Here is a 21,780-nt window from a genome sequence, read left to right on the forward strand (position 1 = left end):
TTGATTGATGATTTTAATTTCTATTCTCTCCTGAGTACTGTATCTTTTTATGCTTTGTGATTAACTGACTACAATGATAACCATGACTCTCTTCATAGCCCCAATTTATCACAATTGTGCAGTCATATACACTATTAATAATTAAAAAACTATGAACACAGCAAGAAAAGTTGTGGATATGAGCATTTAAATATTTTCCTAGAAGCTGGATTTAAGCATATGCAGACTGGCATCCTGATATTCTTTCAGGTCAATGTTTAAGCTAACATTTGAGTAAACCTGTCAAACTTGTATATTTACACATATTTTATAATTCTTCAGTGCAGACTTGATGCACAGTGTGAGAACAGGCTTTCTGTTGCTGCGCACGCATGCGCGCTGCCGACCGCCGTGACTAGACATTCGGTCATAGAGGCGGTGGAGGGGGCGCTCGAGCCGCGTCGGTGAAACAAATCAACGCTTGAAGGCAGATTACTGAGAGGGTGAGTAGACTAATTGCGTCAACTGCTGCGTCTTCTTTTATCCCCCACAAATATCAACTCGGGAGCACAGAAATCCACCAGGGACCGCCTGTCCTGTTGATGCGGGTAGGTCAGTTGCACAAGCACAGTCCGCCATTCCCCGTTTTTTTATATTTAACGAGACACCCTTGCAAGGTCTGACAGAGGAAATTTCTCAGTGGCATGGGCTCATGTGCATAATTTAACTGTATTTCCTCGCGTTCAGTTCAAGTGCAGCGGTAGACCCTGCAGCTGTAATTGCATATGTGCGCAACGGGTGATTTGGTGCAGCGCAGCAGGAGAATGGAGAGTCTTCATCTTATCGGCACTGGATAAAATTCACACGTCTTGCAAAGATGTGCATCTACTCCATCTATCAGAAAAGCATAGTTGGAGGCAGATGTGCAGCTTCACTCTCAAGACATTATAGTGTTTCAGTTATGCCTTATCAAACCACTGTGTTGCTAATTTAGATCACTAACTTTTGCATATTGCATTAAGAGTTTTGCAGAGAACGTGTCCTCTCTACCACTCCCTCTCACCTTCTCTCACTTCTCGCAGGTCCCTGCTGCTCATCCAGGAGCTGGAGATCCAGGGCGATGTCGACGCCAGATCCCCCTATGGGAGGCACCCCTCGCCCAGGTCCTTCCCCTGGTCCGGGTCCCTCCCCTGGGGCTATGCTGGGCCCCAGCCCTGGCCCCTCCCCAGGCTCCGCTCACAGTATGATGGGCCCCAGCCCTGGCCCTCCGTCCTCTGGACACCCCCAGTCAGGGCCCTCTGGATACGGCCAGGACAGCATGCACCCTCTGCACAAAGTAAGGATGTGCAAACACCCAACGTCCCACTGAGGCACACTATCAATCTTAATTCCACTCCTTGAGGAAACAGAGGTCAACCGTCATTTTTAAATCCATAATCCCCATATTTAGTGTTATTTATACATATTAAGGAGTTTAATCATCATATTCACCTTCACTTTAAATTTTCATTACAGCTCCACTATAATACAGTGGGCATATGCTGACACTGGTGCAGTGTAATAGCAATTATTACTGTAATAAGTGTGAATAACTGCAGCTACATATTCATCCATACATGCTGAAAACAAACCCATACTCCTTTTCCGTAGTTCTCACAATGCAGTCTACTTGCTCAAACTGTTTTGTGCTACAGTTCCTTATATTTATATGTTATTGCTGTTTTATAATTTATTTGAATGTGCTTCTTTGTTGTAATTAAAACATTTTTATTACCTCCTTCCATGAAATGATTGTGACAATGTGATTTATTATTGACAGATAAAGTGTATATCTTCTCAAAACTTTATTAATCATTCTCTTCCAAACATATCACAATGGAAATGAAACCACAATTAACTTTGGACTGTGTCTGAAAACAAAATTATTTCAACTTTATGGGCAACCATGTGTATTGTCTTTACAAGTTAATAGATTCCCCACCGGATTATAGTTTCATTTTAACTTTGATTTGTCCCACAGCCCATGGAGAGCATGCACGAGAAGAGCATGAGTGAGGAGAGCCGCTTCAGTCAGATGAAGGGGCTGTCCATGAGACAAGGCGGGCACAGTGGCATGGGCCCCCCACCCAGTCCTCTAGACCAACACTCACAAGGTGTGCACGCTACGTAGACTTAAGCAATGTCATCCTTTCCAGCATTGTGTAACATAGTATTATTTAAAGTGTGACTGTGATGGTGTGATCATGCAGCCTGGTTGGCTCATAGGGAGTGTCTCTGATGTCGTAAGACATTAGAATAACCCATGAGGCATTCTTGTAAAACTCTTTCATCTTTCATTTACTGTCTTTCCGTCCGTGCCCTCCAGGTTACCACTCTCCGTTAGGGGGCTCTGACCACTCCAGCCCTGTCCCTTCAAATGGTCCCCCCTCTGGACCTCTTATGCCCTCCTCCTCTTCCTCCTCTTCCTCTGGCGGTCCCGGTTCTGCCTCTGCACCTTTAGATGGCCCCAGTGGTGATCAACACACTCTGGGTCCCAATAATCGACCTGGTCCCCCAGGTAGCTCCGGTCCAGGCCCCAGCCCTGGACCCAGCCTGGGCCCCAATGTCACCACTCTTGGATCTGGCATTGAATCTGCAGGCCCTCTTGGTCCTGGAGGTCCAGGCGGCCCTACCCCTTTTAACCAGAACCAGCTTCACCAACTCAGAGCCCAGATCATGGCTTATAAGATGCTGGCTCGGGGGCAGCCTCTGCCAGACCACCTCCAGATGGCTGTTCAAGGGAAGAGGCCGATGCCTGGGATGCAGCAGCAGCAGCCCATGCCAAGCCTGGCTCCTGGAGCTGGGGGCGGGCCAGTAGGTGGACCAGCAGGACCAGTGCCAGGGCCTGGGCCAATGGGCACAGGCTACAGTCGAGCTCATGGTGAGCATGCATTGAAGAAACTAATGGGTCTCATGGGTAACTGATACATATTTACTCAAAAATGAATCTTTATACTATAGTTCGCTACAATGTTTCATGAAAGTACTCCTCTCAAAATGTGCCTTTTATCAATTTGGTGTTATAAATGTGCCAGCAGACTGAAGAGAATCTATAAATATTTGTTTCTTTAGGGATGATGGGTCCCAACATGCCTCCTCCAGGACCATCGGGTACTCCAGCTGGGATGCAGGGACAAAACCCAAACGGACCCCCCAAGTCCTGGCCTGAAGGTACGTGCTGCTACTGGTAGACCTTGTGAAACCTGTCAGCCTCCTGTTGAAATAATATAAGTAGCTCCCATATTAGAGTGAGGGCTGGTATGTTTCTAAAAATTCCAGTTATGGCCCCTAATCCAGGAAAGAAAATGAATCAGTTCTATATGATAATGATAAAAATGATAAAGTACATCTTCTTATGTATTCTACCCTACACTATTTATCTCCCAACATTCATTCCAACATTTTTTTTTTGATTACCTAAAGATGCCCTGTGGAGAATCAGCAGAATAATTGGTGATGATAATAATTAGTTGCAGCCGTGGCCCACATGTGCATCTTTATAGGTCTGAACAGTTCAAACCACTTGGGGAGCCACTCTTAAAACATTGCTCCATAATGCTTCATATACCAGAAGTCATAAACTCCAGAGGTTAAGTTTAAACATGAAACATACAACTTCCTGTGCAGCAGAAGATTTTAGGTTTCAGTGTCCTGTGGTCGAAACATTGCTTGGACCTGACCAAAAACAGAATTAAAGGGGAAATGTTTTTTCATTAAAATAAGATATTTCTATACAAAATAAAAAATAAGATATTTTATTAATCCCATGCAGCGATTCTTTCCAAAGAAAATAAACCATAAAGCATTACAACAACGTACACATAAAGAAAAAGGTCAATGTGTATTATGTACAGTGACACCTACTGATGTATTCCCACACCTCCCTCCCCTCCAGGCCCCATGGTGAATGCAGCAGCTCCCTCCAACGCACCCCAAAAGCTTATTCCTCCTCAGCCCACTGGCCGGCCCTCTCCTGCCCCGCCTTCAGTTCCCCCCGCTGCCTCCCCGGTAATGCCTCCACAGACTCAGTCCCCCGGCCAGCCGGCACAGCCTACTCCCATGATGCCTTACCATGCCAAGCAGAACCGCATTACCCCCATTCAGAAACCCTGTGGCCTCGACCCAGTGGAGATCCTGCAGGAGAGGGAGTACAGGTACGCCTCACCGTTCACCTCATTCTGTGGAAACCGAATCAGAAGATTTGAATGCTTACTGTATATTGCACTATGAGCAATACATTGCTGGAGAGTTTTCTTACAAAATGAATCAGTTCAAATGCAACTTAGTACTTCCTCAGGTTACAGGCTCGTATCACTCATCGTATTGCTGAACTGGAGAACCTGCCGGGCTCTCTGGCTGGTGATTTACGTACCAAAGCTACTATAGAGCTCAAAGCCCTCCGACTGCTCAACTTCCAGAGACAGGTACGCACGACATCATCGCATTTCCACCTTCAAAACATCACATTTCTTTTTTCAGTGGTGATGGGGTTCATGATGAGTCCATGTTTGTATAATTGTTACACTCCACAGCTGCGTCAGGAGGTGGTGGTGTGTATGCGTCGTGACACAGCTCTGGAGACGGCTCTCGATGCCAAGGCCTACAAGCGAAGCAAGCGCCAGTCTCTGCGAGAGGCCCGCATCACAGAGAAGCTGGAGAAACAGCAGAAGATTGAGCAAGAGCGCAAACGCAGGCAGAAACATCAGGTAGATGAAAAAAGATGATAAAAGTTGTATTTTTCATTGTTTTGTGTACTCTGTCCTTCATCCCGTCCTTGCACTCTGGTCTCCAGGAGTACCTCAACAGTATCCTGCAGCACGCCAAAGACTTCAAAGAGTACCACCGCTCCATCACGGGCAAAATGCAGAAACTGACCAAAGCAGTGGCTACCTACCACGCCAACACAGAACGGGAGCAGAAGAAGGAGAATGAGCGTATTGAGAAAGAAAGGATGAGGAGACTCATGGTGAGAAAAAACTGATAAGCTTACACAAGCATGCACATTAAACACTTAACAGCATACACATCCTCCTTCACACACTGTATATGTGTCTGTGCTCCCAGGCTGAGGATGAAGAAGGCTATCGGAAACTGATTGACCAGAAGAAAGATAAGCGTCTGGCCTACCTGCTGCAGCAAACTGACGAGTACGTCGCAAACCTCACCGAGCTGGTCAGAGCTCACAAAGCTGCGCAGGCCCTCAAGGAGAAGAAGAAGAAGAAGAAGAAAAAGAAGAAGGTATGGAAACCAGGAGCTCCTGCATCAGTGATCTTTGCTTATGGTAAGGACTTTGAGAGTTGTATGCGATCTCTGTCGTGATTAGTCAACTTCTTCTTGTCTGGCAGTTGGAGATCGCTGAGGGTCAGACTGCTGCCATGGGTCCTGATGGAGAGGTGAGCAGCTGCTGCAGCATCAGCATCATTAAGCTTATATGGATTACTGTACAGCTAATCCAGGAAGGAATAAGTAGTTAAAGCAACTTCAAGAAACTTTCATTTTGTGTTGTTTTGGCGCCCCCTGTGGACAAAAGCGGTATTGTTTCAACAAGCAACATTGCCTCGCATCATAAATATCTTGATCTGGCTAGCACATGTATTTGAAAGCAAGTGAAAGACAGACACTTCTTATCTCTGATAGTAATGTATTTATTTGATTATTAACTGTAATATAACAATATAGACACCAACATTCATTCATTCATTATGTTTAACCACTTATCCGAACTCAGGTCGCGGGGGGCTGGAGCCTATCCCAGCTGACATTGGGCGAGAGCCAGGGTATAGAGACAGACAATCATGCTCTCATTCACACCTACAGGTAATTTAGAGTCACCAATAAAACCTGCATGATTTTGGACTGTGGGAGGAAGCTGGAGGACCCAGTGAAAACCCACGCTGATACGGGGAGAACATGCAAACTCCACACAGAGAGCCGCAGGCCAGAGTCGAACTGGCAACCCTTATAATTAATATATTGATGTTAAACCACACCTCGCAATGTATTCCAAACTAAAATAGACATATTTGTTTGACTCATGTTTTTGCCCATGTTTTTCACCGTCCCTTTAAGCCTTTTATTTGTTCCTATTAGTCAATTCTTTTTTTTTCTGATCCTGCCACATTATCAGCTATAACCACAAATATAATGTTAAATGAAACTCTCAAAAAAAAGTCTCCTCCCGCTTCCTTTTAACTGGCTAACATTTTACTCACTGCCAGACTTTGCCTGGGAAAAAGTAAACGTGCTCTTCCGCTCTGCGTGCTGTAAATTGTTTTGTCTGATTTTGCAGGAAATTAGACCCAGGGACAGACATTAAGAATAACTACATTAAAAAAGCCGGTCTTCTCATTTGCTTATGTAGGTCATATCGAGGCATCAGTAATAAATTGTTCCATACTCATTTCAGAAAAACTCCTTGTAGTTGCTTTAATACAGATATTCAAGTCACAGATTTTTTTGATACACTATCCCTTTAAATATGCTGAGTTTACAGTTCAAGGCTTCTTGGTTTGCTGCTTTCTGTTGTCTCCATACAGACCTTGTTTTAAACACAGCGTAGATCAAATTTCACACAAAGCTTCAGGGGGGATGTTTGGCTTTTTAGTGTTGTCATAGCAAAAAGTCAGAGTACAGACTGTTGTTTGCTTCCAGCATTATTTTTATTGTTCACTGTTACTATGCAACATTTTGTTCAACTAGATTTGCATCAGGTACAAAACAGCACTAACAAACATCACTGTGTAATATATTCATATCTCAGAATGACCAAACTAACCCCCCGGCCACCATGTGTGCATATTCAGACAACAAACAAATACATAATTTATCACAGATGACAACACTTTTAATGGAAAACAATAAGATAAACAGTGAAACAAAAGCTCAAAGAGAATAAAATGTGTGTGAAAGTGTAGAAATATTATTCAACATACACTTAACGCTAAATTATACTTGGATATTTTCTCGATGCTCAATTTGTTGTTAAATTGGCCAGACCGAAGCAGTTGCATTGTGATCACTTTACTTATACACTCATTTCAGTCAGCAATCATCTAAACCCAGTCCAGATAACCTGCCTCCTCTCCTGCAGCCGCTGGATGAGACGAGTCAGATGAGTGACCTGCCTGTAAAAGTCATCCATGTGGACAGTGGGAACATCCTGACAGGAGTGGATGCTCCTAAAGCTGGACAGCTGGAGACCTGGCTGGAGATGAACCCTGGGTGAGAGACTCACGTTTGAGACTGTGTGTGTCTGTGGCTGCAGGTGCGTCACTGTCTGTCAGCCTGTTGACTGAAATACTGAGTTCTTTGAAATTCAATTTAGAGGACAAATTTGTGGTGACTTTTCATCTTGCACCATTAACTGGCCTTCACCCAAGTTGTAACCTTTGGTGCATTCGCATGCTCCTTGGATGGGTCCATTGGGACTAACAATTTCAGCTCATGTAAACATGCTAATAATATTATTAACTTCAAAGTACAGCTGAGCCGAATACACCTCGGGCCAGTTGCACAAAACTAGGATAAGGGATTAAGCCGGGATATCTTGGTTATCCTGGCTCAATTTATCCGTGATCCAGTTGCAAAAAAGCGGGAGAGGGGGCAGTAGGATATGTTATGGTATAAGTTACCATGGAGATTTATTCTGTCGAGCTAGCCTGCTCCAGACCAGGCTAAGTTCCAGGATCTATTTAATCTCATCCCTTATCTCAGTCAGCAGTGACCACAAACAGAAACCAATAGTTATTCCACTGCCCACTACACATTATTATCGCATAAAACTAGACCCACTGTCATTATTTAAACGTTTGTGATCATTAATTTCAATCATTTTGGATAAATGATGATTTTAGATGATGTTGCAATCATTAGATAATTTACAGTTTCCCATAGACTATAAGGCTATATATAAAATGACGGAATATTAGGGCCACAGAGAAAAAAAAATTCACAGACTTCGAGAATAAAGCCATAAATTTACTAGAATAAAGTCATAATATTGTAACTTGTTGTTTTAGAGGAGGAGAGTTGATAAAATGAGGGCTGTGGAGCATTTTGTGGAATTGTACTTCAGTAAAGGTTCCACAAACAAGGAGATACTTAATCTTTTGGCACATCAGCATCACGTTGTCATAAGTATCAGGACTTTAAAAAGAATATGCAAGAAAATACATCTTTTCTGCAGAAAGAACCAGTCTCATAAATGTATGACGTTTTTCTTCCTCAGTGTGGCCATAATACTGTGTATAAAATACACATGCCATATAAATATATATATACAAAGTGTAAGATTATGTTCATTTATTGAATAAGGATAAATCAAAACAGGTAAACCATCAGCTCCTCTCTAAACTGAAGTCACACAGTGACTCTACAAGATAGAAAGCACAGAATCAATGCATATTATACAAAACATGGATAAATACACATTCAAAGGTCTGTTTATAATACACCCTGCATGTCTGCACACTGAAATAAATGCAGGACAAATCCATAGACATCGAATGAACAGACAAATGAATGGATGTAGTAGCCTCCCTGCAAGCTTGCAAGCAGCACAAACATCATAAGAGGCCAAATCAATTTAAATTAATTTAAAAAAGACAAACAAATTCCTCTGCCACTGCAGGACATATTTAACTTAAATTTAAAGCATGCATATTAACTAAAATAGTTTAACACATATTGGTCCCTCACTAGTCGACCACTGTCGTCATCAGGGAAGATTGCAGGATTGTCCCAGTCCATGGCTGGGGGCCCTCTGGGGGCCCTCTCCTTCCTCAGGCAGGCCACATTGTGGAGGACAGTGAAGACACTGAAAGCGTGCCTTCAGGAGGCCAAAGGTCATTTCAACCCTGGCCCTGGTCCTGGCATGGGCATGGTTGTAGACCTGCTGTGCTTCCTGGGGGTCTGTGAATGGTGTCAGGAGAAAAGGCTGGCAGGCAGACCCCCTGTCTCCCAGCAACACACCAGAGAATTCACCTGTCAACACAAAATCTCATCATTACAGGAGGCACCTTCTGGGAACAATATACGCTTCTGCATTGTTTAGTATTAGTCAGGGCCCTTACCATTCTGCGGAATGTTCTTGTATTTGATTTTGACTTGCTGCCATGTCCGTTTTGGCCCGGACATTTCTAAGTGACCGAAAACTTTTGAGTGGCAGTGTATATGCATGAGGATGACTTGTGCAGGTAAAATGTTAGTCAATTTAATTTATGTATGCATGTATTTTGTCATTAGTTATGAGGTCGCTCCTCGCTCAGACAGTGAAGACAGTGAGGAGGAGGAAGAGGAGGAGGTGAGTTCTTTTTAAAGGACATTTTTGAAGCCAGTTTCATATTCAATGCTGCTCCGATCACTGACGAGCTGTCTGACAGGAGGAAGAGGAGGAGCCTCAGCCATCGTCTACTCCGGTGGAGGAAAAGAAGAAGATTACAGACCCTGACTGCGAAGACGTGTCAGAGGTGGACGTCCGGCACATCATCGAGTTAGTGCATATATGGAGATATGGAGTACTACACTTTCTCTTAACATTAAGTTCTCAGGCGCCACAAAAACTAAAGTAATACATGTGCTTTTAGGGGCTTTATAAAAGGTATCAGATGACTTCATGCCCGGAATGATTGAAGCTGTTGTGTTTCCACTGCAGGAATGCTAAACAGGATGTGGATGATGAATATATTGGTGCAGCGTTTGCCCGAGGGCTCCAGTCTTATTATTCTGTGGCTCACGCTGTCACAGAGAAGGTGGAGAAACAGTCCACTTTGTTAATAAATGGACAACTCAAACAGTATCAGGTCAGTTACATGATAATCTCTCTACTTACACAAGGCCATTTTGAATTTTATGACTTGACAGGGAGATTCTTTGCTTTGGTTTCCTTGTCCGTCAGATTAAAGGTCTGGAGTGGCTCGTCTCCCTCTACAACAACAACCTGAACGGGATCCTGGCGGATGAGATGGGTCTGGGAAAAACCATCCAGACTATCGCCCTCATCACGTACCTCATGGAGAACAAACGGCTCAATGGTCCCTACCTCATCATTGTACCCCTCTCGTTAGCATATCCTCTTTATTTGCAAAAATATGCTGTGTTATTTCTTCTTAATTATCAGGGAAGTTATTCACACAAAAATAGAGAAATTATTCAGAATGACAACAGAGCTGTCTCTCATTGACAGAACGCTTTCTAACTGGGTGTATGAGTTTGACAAGTGGGCACCGACAGTCGTGAAAGTGTCCTACAAGGTGGGTTTCTGCAGCCACAACATGCAAATATTAATTATTCTGTTGCATGATTTTTTATTTTATTTTCTCTATATAATTGTAATTTAAAAATTATTTGGCTTTCAGGGGTCTCCTGCTGCCAGAAGAGCCTTCGTCCCCCAACTGCGCAGTGGAAAGTTTAACGTTCTGCTCACCACCTACGAGTACATTATCAAGGATAAACAAGTGCTGGCCAAGGTGAGACAGGATGTACAAGCATGTCATAAGCAGCTTTTCTTTTCTTTTTTGAGATTGACATTTTTATTGCCTTTTCTTCAGTAAACAAACAACATTCTATACAGTATACAACTCTGGATAGTAATTTGGTAAATAAAATAATAATAATAATAATGATGATAATAATAATAATAATAGCAATAATAACAATAATAATAATAATAATGAATAAAAAAATGTATTAAAAAAACAGACCCAAAAAAGATAACAAAAACTAAAATAATTATACTAATTAAATTAAAATTTATGAGAATATATATATATATATATATATATATATAATTTTAATTTATATATATATATATATATATATATATATATATATATATATATATATAAATAAATATTCTTGCAAACATACTAATCACAGCTGCTTCAACTCTTGTCCTGCTTCATTCATAAAACAAACAAGTACTCTAATGTTGATTTAGGCCCAATCTAGGATGATGATTTAATGAAAACATTAAAAATAAAGTAAAGCTTTGCTGTTGGCTTCCGGACTAATTTTAGAAAAGAGGGAAAAGGGAGCAGAGAGTGGGAGTGAGAGAGACAGCGCAGCGGTGCTGTGAATGAGACAATCAAAACATTGTTTTCTAATTGTTTCAAGACAGTCACGTTCTAAAGCACAAACAGTAACCATCAAACACGCAACAGATGATTAACTGTGGAGACAGAAGCTCTTGGTTTCATTTTCCTCCTCTGCATTTCATTTATTACATTCTAGGTGCATTATACGCAGCAGTAAATGTCATACTCGTGAGACAAAACAGTCAGATCGTCCCCTGTGCTGCGTTTCAGTGGTTCCTCTCCTTAATTTCTTACTACAACCTCACCAGATTCGTTGGAAGTATATGATCGTGGACGAGGGCCACCGCATGAAGAACCACCACTGTAAGCTGACCCAAGTCCTTAACACCCACTACCTGGCCCCACGGCGAGTCCTGCTGACGGGAACGCCGCTGCAAAACAAACTACCTGAGCTCTGGGCGTTGCTAAACTTCCTCCTGCCCACCATCTTCAAGAGCTGCAGCACCTTCGAGCAGTGGTTCAACGCGCCTTTCGCCATGACCGGAGAGAAGGTGCAGAGAGAGAGAGTGTTTGAGAGATGATGGCAGGCAGGTGGTACACTGTTTTTAACCAAAACATTTGCTTCTTTTACTCTCCAGGTGGACCTCAATGAAGAGGAGACCATCTTGATTATCCGTCGTCTTCACAAAGTACTCCGTCCCTTCCTGTTACGCAGATTAAAGAAGGAAGTGGAGGCGCAGCTTCCAGAGAAGGCATGTTTCAGCACACACAGCAGACAAACTGACACAATTACCAAGTTTTCTGTATCATTTTTTCAGAAAATAAATTAAAAAGTCCCAAATTTAGACAAAAAACACTGTGCCTAACCTAAAACCACACAAACAATTATGATATTTTATGTCTTTATTGAACACAACCATGAAACATTCAATGATAAAGACGTGAGATAATTGTTTGTGTTGTATTAGGTTAAGCACATTGTGTTTGTCTATTCTTTGGACTTAGTTGAAGGTCAGATCACATTTTACGACACATTTTTACAGAAAACTATGTAATTTCAAAGGGTTTTCATTTTTTTGCCACTCTATACTCATATGCAAACAGACAAGCATGTATTAGTCCAGATGATCTCCTAATGAATGGAAACAAATCCTGTACTGTTTCTCTTGAATTTATGAGAATATAATATTTACAATTTTAGTAAATGTAATGGTGGGCATGCTTCTCTTTTCATCCACTTCTGCTCCTGTCTCTCCTCTCCGTCAGGTGGAATACGTGATCAAGTGTGACATGTCGTCTCTTCAGAGGGTGCTGTACCGGCACATGCAGGCCAAAGGGGTCCTGCTCACTGATGGATCAGAGAAGGACAAGAAGGTGAGAACATAAACACTGTTTTCATTATGTAGTTTAATTTTCATTCTCAGGGTTAGGTCCTTTTTTCCACTCCTTTAAATGAAACAATACAAAGAACTACACTTGGGATAAGACATAATGAAAGAAAAGGAAAACAAAATGTGTTTTTTATGCACTTATTCTAATATGTTTGTTACACCTATACTTACAACGTTTAACCATTCCTCCTTATAGTATTTACCTAATGGGATCAGCCCCTTACAAACTCTCTCCAATGACAAAATGTCCCAAAACACGCTAAAATATCAGAGGGCTTTTCGTCTAACCATTGTGATATTGTGAGGGGGGTGCAGCATACAACGGGACTCTGAATGTACTTGTACCCATCCCAGTATTAATTAATGTGGCTCTCACATTTAAATGTTTATTGCTTTAATTAAAACAGATAGATAGTTGATTAGTTTCCCGGGATGACGAAAGAATGAATGAAACTGTGATTACAAGCTGTGTGTTTTGTCTTGTTGTGTTCACCAGGGTAAAGGAGGCACAAAGACGTTGATGAACACCATTATGCAGCTGAGAAAGATCTGTAACCACCCGTACATGTTCCAGCAAATAGAGGTACCGCTGAGGAGTGAGATGCAAAAACATTTTGTCTCCAGCTGTTTGTTTGCAGACTTTGTGCATGTGACTGAATTACATAAGACATTTTGGGTTGTTTTTGCAGGAATCTTTCTCTGAACATTTAGGATTCTCTGGTGGGATAGTCCAGGGGTGAGTGCAAATTCCACTTTATTTAAAGATCACACACACAAACTGTAAATCTTGTAACCTAGTTCTCAAACCTTTACATCAGTGCTGACCTGTATCGGGCATCGGGAAAGTTTGAGGTGTTGGATCGAATCCTTCCAAAGCTCAGAGCCACCAACCACAAAGTGCTGCTCTTCTGTCAGATGACCTCACTCATGACCATCATGGAGGACTACTTTGCATATCGGAGCTTCAAGTATCTGCGCCTGGATGGTGAGGCAGCATTTGTCCTCCTCTTTGTATTTAATTCACTCTTTTTCCTGAAATCAACAATTTAGTCATGCTTGCTTTATTTCATGTTCTTTTCTTCTCTTTCCCCACTACACCTTTATACAACTCAGGCACTACAAAAGCTGAGGATAGAGGAATGCTACTGAAGACATTTAATGAACCTGGGTCAGAGTACTTTATCTTCCTCCTGAGCACACGAGCGGGAGGCCTCGGCCTCAACCTGCAGTCTGCAGACACTGTGATTATTTTCGACTCTGACTGGAACCCTCATCAGGTGTGATGCATGTTTATTTAATTTACAAAAGGCACCAATTAATGAAACACCAAGCTGATATCAACTTCAAGTTGCTTGGAGTTGTAAGAGCAGTTAGAGGCTGTCTGTTCACAGAGCAACATTTAAACCCACATAAATTCCCTTCTGCAGGACTTGCAGGCTCAGGACAGAGCCCACCGTATCGGTCAACAGAACGAGGTGCGGGTGCTGCGGCTCTGCACAGTCAACAGTGTAGAAGAGAAAATCCTGGCTGCTGCTAAGTACAAACTAAATGTGGACCAAAAGGTCATTCAGGCTGGCATGTTTGACCAGAAGTCTTCCAGCCACGAGCGCAGAGCGTTCCTGCAGGCCATCCTAGAACACGAGGAGCAAGACGAGGTCTGGGGTCAGGAAGTGTGTCTACGAATTAATGTGTGTGGGTGCGTGCACCAGATACACACAATTTTCCAGTCTGAGCTTGCTTATGCTCTGCTTGCCAATGTGTGCCTGTTGTGTTCAGGAGGAGGATGAGGTTCCAGATGATGAGACGGTCAACCAGATGATCGCCAGGAGCGAGGAGGAGTTCGACCAGTTTATGGTCAGTGTTTGAAGATAAATTACAGCTCATGCAAGTCTTCATTTACAGCCGTAATTATAACCCTTTTTTCCGACATACAGTATTTGTTTCGTTGCCTTCTTTATCTTCCTCTCCTTCCTTCAGCGTATGGACCTAGACCGGCGTCGCGAGGATGCCCGTAACCCACGGCGAAAACCTCGTCTGATGGAGGAGGACGAGCTGCCAACTTGGATCATGAAAGATGACGCCGAGGTTGAACGGCTGACCTGCGAGGAGGAGGAGGAGAAAATGTTCGGACGGGGTTCTCGGCAGCGGAAGGAGGTGGACTACAGCGATTCACTGACGGAGAAGCAGTGGCTCAAGGTTATTACCCTCACGGGGACAACTTATTTGCTTGTGTTGGATCTTTTTGTGATTCCAATTGTAGCGGCAATTTACATTCTTTTCTGATCTCACAGTCTGTGTTTCCCGTACAGGCGATAGAGGAGGGCACGCTGGAGGAGATGGAGGAAGAGGTACGCCACAAAAAGACGACCCGCAAGAGGAAGCGGGACCGAGACCTGGATCTCCCCGGTCCCTCCTCTTCCTTGGGGGGACGAGGCCGAGGGGACAAAGATGAAGATGGCAAGAGGCAGAGGAAGCGAGGACGACCACCTGCAGAGAAACTCTCCCCCAACCCCCCCGCCCTCACAAAGAAGATGAGGAAAATTGTGGACGCTGTCATCAAATATAAAGACAGGTAGCTCACATGTTCCCCGCTGCTTATTAACTGAGATTTTTACTAATCTCTGAAAATGTGACCATTATATTTTGTTTTCTTAAGGTGAAAAGAGAAATGATGTTGCACTTCCTTGAACTTTTATTAAAACTGAGAAAAGTCACCATTCAGTTTTCACAAAAGAACAAAAACAAACATGTTTTGCTTTCACCAAAATCTCTAAATTATTATTAAATCAGACATTATAATTATATCATCATGCATATAAGTTTAACCATTAGCTGTCACGCATGAAGAGTCATCTCTCACCTGTAGAGTTTAAATAGAATAAAACAATGACGGTAAATTTAATATGATAGATTTAATCACTCACAGGGAGCTATTCAGTGTTTTGTCTCATCCTGATGATGTAATTTCCTGCAGCGCCAGTGGGCGTCAGCTGAGCGAGGTGTTCATCCAGCTGCCGTCTCGAAAAGAGCTGCCGGAGTACTACGAACTGATCCGCAAGCCCGTGGACTTCAGGAAGATCAAGGTCAGATCAGAAAACAATATTCTGTGATTTCTGCGTTGGGGTAAGTTGGTCACTACAACAGCAAAGAATAGACCATACAACAGAAAATAAGACATATAGGTCAACAGACACACATCACACATGTTACTTACTCTTATATACTAAGTGTAAACAAACTGTATCTTTGCTGTAGGAGAGGATTCGAGGTCATCGCTACCGCAGTCTGGGTGACCTTGAAAGAGACGTCATGCTGCTCTTCCAAAACGCTCAGACCTTCAACCTGGAGGGATCACTGGTGAGACTTACTGCACACAGTCTTTACTCGAGGTCGCAGACAAACACCTCGTCTCACCTGTTCAGTGTTCAGTTGCAGTCATGTGTACACCTCTCATCTCATCTCACAGAAAAATATTTTTTTGTCGAACTATCACACCTCAGTCACTACTTGTTCTATATTTAAGAAACTTGGACAGTTGGTGCACCATAATTAAATTCCAACAGTCTGATTGGTAAAATTTGAAGGGCACTATATTTTTTTTTTACTGTATTCTTTTGTTATATATAAACAGAGATCCTTAAAAGTGATGGCTGTCGGCCAAATAGCCAGCTACCCATTTAGATCCAACTGGCTACTTGATTATATGAGTTGTTTTTATTCTAATAAAAAAATGGATTAGCAATCTGCAATTTGCTATGCCTTTACATTTATAAACAATATTAGCCTCTGCTTCAAAGTGTGCGGCCGAGTAGAAAATAGTCTTCAATGTTCAAAACACCTTTAGAACTGCACTGATTGCACAGACATAGTTATTAGACAGGCTGCTTCAGGAAACACTTGTTGCGACAACTTGCAATCAAAGTCCAATGAAAGTACAACATCTTCCATATACGCCACAAAGACATGTATGGGATAAATTAATGGAAAAAATGCATGAATTATCTTCTTTTACATTACACTTTTTTACAGCAAAACTATCTTGAGGATGCATTGCAAACAAAAACTAATCAGTCAGGTAACAGGTAACAGGTAACCCATTCTAACACTGTGATTTTACAGTTTGTGTCCCATAATTTTGTACATTGAACAATTCTCCTTTGCAATAATTCACTACATGTACAATCGGGTAGGCATTCCCCCACAGACCCCTAGATCAACTGTTTATTTGGTGGACTACTTAATGTCCTTGTTGAAAACTGTACATATAGCCTTGACCGCTTTGATGGAATAAAGGTCAATATTGAAGCTATAACTGCTTACTGCTATATCTTAGTGTTATGCTACCTGTGTGTACGTGATGTTGATGGTAAAAGGTTGTTTTGTACCACATGTTTCCCATGGGAGCAGATATATGAAGACTCCATCGTCCTCCAGTCAGTGTTCACCAGTCTGAGGCAAAAGATCGAGAAGGAAGAGGAAAGTGAGGGAGAGGAGAGTGAGGAGGAGGAAGAGGAGCTGGAGGAAGGATCGGAGTCTGAATGTAAGCATGTTCAGAAGGACTGTTTCTGAGTTTGTTGTTGTTTGTATATGAAAGTTATCCTTGTAACTTGTATGTTATGTCCTTTTTCTGACTGACCCTTTCGTTCACTTCAGATAGACACTTATACCATAAACATGTTACATGTGGTGGAATGTAACTAAGTAAATTTACTCAAGTACTGTAGTTAAGTACAATTTTGACTTGATTATTTAACATAAAAAAGACGAGCGAACGTGATAACACATTTTCTAAGAAGTAGTTCAAATGAGCCCTACCTTTACTAAATACAAATTCTGCTTACATAAATATAAATATAATCCAATAATATATAACAGTCTGAGTTGGGCCATCCTGCATAATGAGTAATTTTACTTTAAGTACATTTTGATGCTGATACTTTCGCACTTAAGTAAGTTTTGAATGCAGGACTTTTTCTTGTAGTGGAGTAATTTCACAGTGTGAAATTAGTGATTTAACTGAAGTAAGTGATCTGAATACTTCTTCCAGGACTGCATGTTACATGCGTGTGTTTGTCTCCAGCTCGATCAGTGAAAGTGAAGATCCGTCTGGGAAGGAAGGATAAAGGTGGAGATCGAGGGAAGGGACGCAGCAGACGAACAGGACGCACCAGAGCCAAACCTGTCGTTAGTGATGACGACTCTGAGGACGAGCAGGAAGAGGTGACTCACTGTCTGGTCTGTGTGTGTGTGTGTGTGTGTGTGTGTGTGTGTGTGTGTGTGTGTGTGTGTGTGTGTGTGTGCGCCAGAGTATGAGTATTACATGGAGTATTAATGAAAGCCGGATGTAGTCATGTGAAGACTTGTTTTCATAGTCATATGTTTATAGCTGCTTGATCTCAGCAGACATCAGGCAGCAGCAGCCCTGCACAATCCCTGCAAAATGTATTAAAATTACAGCCTATTTCCTCTTGTTATATCAACTAAGGGGTGATGTTTTGCTTTTGCAGGATACTATAAAAACCTGTTGACTGATTTTAGATGTGGTAGAAAGTTTTGTCATAAGGAAGGTTTTGGTGCAGTGCAGCATTTTCTTGATATTGCAAGATGTTAATTGAAACATTTCCATTATTTTTCTCTTGAAATTAAAAAAAAACATTGCACACATATCCCATGATGACATCAAATTGGGCGTATTTTTCTGTCAGATCTTGTGTGGTTCCAGATTAAAAAAACATTGTACACATTTTCTACTTCTCTTTCAGGAGCGCACCCCCAGTGCCACCGATGAGGAGTCCTGAACTGAACTGTGATGTGGGAGAGACAGGAAGCATAATGGATATTCCACCAACTCAAGCACTGCATTTACAGTAAATAAAACACGCCTCTATCATCTCCGTACACAATCAGTCAAATGTCATCGGACTCAAATGGAAACGAGGTTTGTAAAACATAAACAGATGCGTATTATTGTCTAAATTTCACATGGAAACAGTACACATAAAGCATCATGAAACACACAGATTAATTGGACTATGCACATCGCTGCATTAATCTCTTTCTGTTTCTCTGCTTAGGCTAAATCAAAAAAGTCTTTATACAGGGTTCAAATGAGCTTTTTTAAAAATCTTTGTGTGGTATTTCAGGAGAGTTCTGATCAGTTTTAATGAGAATGTTGTAAGTGTGCAGGTGTGAAAACTCCACATGGAGCCAGCTCGACTTGGAAAATATAATGCAAATGCCCTGAAGCTATTTGTAATTTCTCATTTCCAAACTGCAACAATAATAGCCCCCCATTAACCATTTATAAGCAGTATATGACGATTAACAAATGGTTGCTTTAAGGACATTCAAGTGTTTAATAATGTACCGTAACTGTAATTCTCCTGTGAAGACATTATTTATATTGTTACAACTGTGTTTTTACTATATTGTCATTCATAATCTGTTTATAAACCAGCTAAATTATTATTTAGTAACCACTTATGGGTGACCACAGGAGAAGTTACAGCTCTTCACATATACATTAATAAATGCTTTTATGTGCTTACAACTACATTATAGTAAATGATTATATATTAAATGTTTATATTCTGCTTATAAATACTTAACAGGGGGATTTAAAGGGATAGTTTGGATTTTGTGAAGTGGGCTTGTATGAGGTACTTATCCAGAGTCACTCGATGCTCCTAAGCATGGTGTGTTCACTGGTGTATAAAAGGATGGGGATAAATGCAAAAAAAATAAATGCACAAAACAAATCTTTATCTCAATCCTACAGTAGATGGTGTTCGGCACACCTCCATGGGGACGGGAGCAGCAGCAAAACGTATTTTAGCCATCTAAAATCAATCAAAATCAAGTGGTTGCTATATTTAGTATATTTACGCTGCCATTTAAGTTACTGTTACTGTCAAAGGAGTCTGGAGGCTTTGAAAAGCATGACAGGCAAGGTAAAATGCTGAAAATATTCTGAACATAGCTTAGACTGATACTGATATTTTAGGTCATTTTAATCCACTTTGCTGTCGACCCGTCCATTATACATTGCTGCTTCCATATCGATACTCCTTCCTGCTTCTCAACTCTAAATGATGTACTGAGAATATAAGTAGGTCATACAAGCAAACTTCAATAAATCCAAATTATGCCTTTAAAGTGTTCTATTACAATTAACCCAAACTGCCTTTTAGAGCAATAAAGGTTCAGTTGGTTAAACTTTGGCATAACAAGATATTTCAGTCCCTATGAGGCCTATATTTATCCAGATTTCTCTTTTTATTTTGGACAAATTGTGATCAAAACTGAGTCCTTGGCTAACCTGAGGAGTCACAACTGGCGGGAACCAGTAAAGTGAAGTAAACAACCTTGAATGTAAACAGAAAATGTTTTCAGACGGAGCTGTGTTTTCACCCAGCTACTACCTTACCTTACCTTCTGGACACACAAAACTGATGTTTCGCCTCTGCTTCGCCGTGGTGATGTGTTGTAACAACAGTCAGCCACTTTGGAGCCACTGTGATTACCGAGGTGTGTGTACATCACATATTTCCAGCCCGCTGTGGCCGATAGGTGTTTCCAGACTTCTCAGAAGCTCTTAAGCAACTCCCCACAGTAATGTGACTGAGTTTTAATGGAGTTGGGTCGAGGTCACTGTATATAAAGTACAGTATGAAAACAACCTTGCTGCTGCTGCTGCGTACCTGTTACACTTCCAATAGAAGCACTTATAACTGTTGATTGTAGAGAATCATGATAATTCATCAATGAGTACTGTAATTTAATTGCTTCTCTTTGAGTTGTCGTGTGGTGATTTTAGGATTTCAGAAGTGTTTGATGTACTTTGGCACTTTTTATGTTTTTGATTTCAAGACAAAGGACCAGAGGGACAGTGGCTCCTCTCTGCTTGTGAATGCCTCACGGCTGTACGGTGTTGGATATACTGTATAGAGTATTTTTAGAGTATAATGTCAATGCACGTGTGTACAGCTCGCAAGTTTAGTACTTTTTTTCATTATGGTAGAGTGAACAACCAAAGCATCAACTTTTTCTCCACTAATTTACTGAGATCTGTCTGTGTTGTGTTGTGGTCATCGTCGCTGGAACTCAAAACGTAACAATAAATCACAGTAAAAGAGAATGTTGGCGTTTGTGTGATGAAATAATGGACAGAAAATTATTCGTCAAATGTTTTGATGACTCATAAATAGTTTGTGTCAACTACAAACAAGAAGGATATCAATGTTATCAACAGGTTTATCTTATTCAAATAGTCTGTTAGAGGTTGCCATATCATATAGAACGTATTAACTTTACATTTTTGTGAAAATGAATTTTTTGTACACTAACTGCAGGTGTTTCATCACATCTTTTCATCAGATTTAAGTGAGTTGGTGGGGTTTACGTTTCCTATTTAAGTCACTTTTTTCTGCAAAGTTTAATGTTTAATATTTGCTGGTTCTAGGGTCCAAACATTCTTATTTGCTGTTTCTTGTTGTCTTATATGATAGTTAACTGAATATACTGTCTTTAAGACTGTTAGTCGAACATACAAGCTATGTGAAGACGTCTCCTTGGGCTCTGGGAAATTATGATCAGCATTTTCATTATCAAATTATGAGCAGATTAATCATTATGATGTCCTTCATTACTCTTGATGAATTTGATACATGTGTTATATTCCTAATAGCTGGAGGTAACTGAGGAAGAATCCCAACCAGTTAGTTTGTGTCAAAGGTTTTTAATATTTTTAAGGGTTTTAGCCATCAGTGAAGAAGAACTTCACCTAAATATTCTGTCAGCTACACGTACTGCTGCAGTGACATTCACTTTACTCTCATCAGATCTGGTTATAATGTTTAGGGGGAAGATACAATTATTTGTCCCGGACTGGGCTTTACATTTTGGGTGGAAATAAACCTTCAAACAGCACTAAACTCTGTCAATAAATCTTTCAGACATAATGTCTCAGTTTGACCACTAGGAGGAGGTCTCATACAAATGAGCCAATCTGTCGTTTCACTGCTGCCCCATGAAGCAGAACAACCTTTTAAATGAAACTCATATATTTACTGCTGAAACTTTATTTTTTAAAATTACGCTGAAGTTTAAACTATTCATTAAAGAAAAGCTAGAGTCCTGGGCATTTAGATGTTGTTTTGGCCCAACTTGACCTCGATCCCAACATTGCCAATGCCTCCAACAATTTAAAACCTCGGCTGACTTCTCAATAAGGTCATGTAAATACATGAATACAGAAGCTCTTTATCCAGGTGATATAAACAACCTCGCTATACCCCTCGTGTTTATGTTTATTTTGTGAGCGGGCTGGCTGGCACTGA

General features: G+C 41.3%; 1 protein-coding gene across 5 annotated transcripts; it reads left to right on the forward strand.

Moving 5' to 3' along the window:
* The first annotated feature begins 424 nt into the window (after positions 1–424).
* Positions 425–19,760, forward strand: LOC131976048 (transcription activator BRG1). Of its 5 annotated transcripts, none has more exons than XM_059338943.1 (34): positions 425–482; positions 1,062–1,315; positions 2,000–2,132; positions 2,345–2,899; positions 3,091–3,189; positions 3,914–4,172; positions 4,316–4,442; positions 4,551–4,724; positions 4,811–4,984; positions 5,083–5,256; positions 5,364–5,411; positions 7,109–7,239; positions 9,262–9,319; positions 9,399–9,508; positions 9,671–9,818; positions 9,914–10,077; positions 10,202–10,268; positions 10,374–10,484; positions 11,360–11,602; positions 11,690–11,803; positions 12,318–12,425; positions 12,939–13,025; positions 13,132–13,178; positions 13,261–13,427; positions 13,556–13,719; positions 13,870–14,130; positions 14,219–14,296; positions 14,420–14,638; positions 14,734–15,014; positions 15,417–15,525; positions 15,698–15,799; positions 16,847–16,982; positions 17,523–17,662; positions 18,205–19,760. In XM_059338943.1, exons 2-34 carry the CDS (start codon positions 1,100–1,102, stop codon positions 18,238–18,240), a joined length of 5,040 nt encoding a protein of 1,679 aa, XP_059194926.1. In that variant the 5' UTR covers positions 425–482; positions 1,062–1,099; the 3' UTR covers positions 18,241–19,760. The 5 variants fall into 5 exon arrangements, with proteins under 5 accessions (XP_059194926.1, XP_059194919.1, XP_059194934.1 ...); XM_059338936.1 differs by having other exon boundaries at positions 435–587; XM_059338951.1 differs by having other exon boundaries at positions 435–587; positions 16,850–16,982.
* Positions 19,761–21,780: the final 2,020 nt, after the last annotated feature.

Source organism: Centropristis striata, chromosome 1, assembly GCF_030273125.1.
Source record: "Centropristis striata isolate RG_2023a ecotype Rhode Island chromosome 1, C.striata_1.0, whole genome shotgun sequence".
Classification (NCBI taxonomy): Eukaryota; Metazoa; Chordata; class Actinopteri; order Perciformes; family Serranidae; genus Centropristis; species Centropristis striata.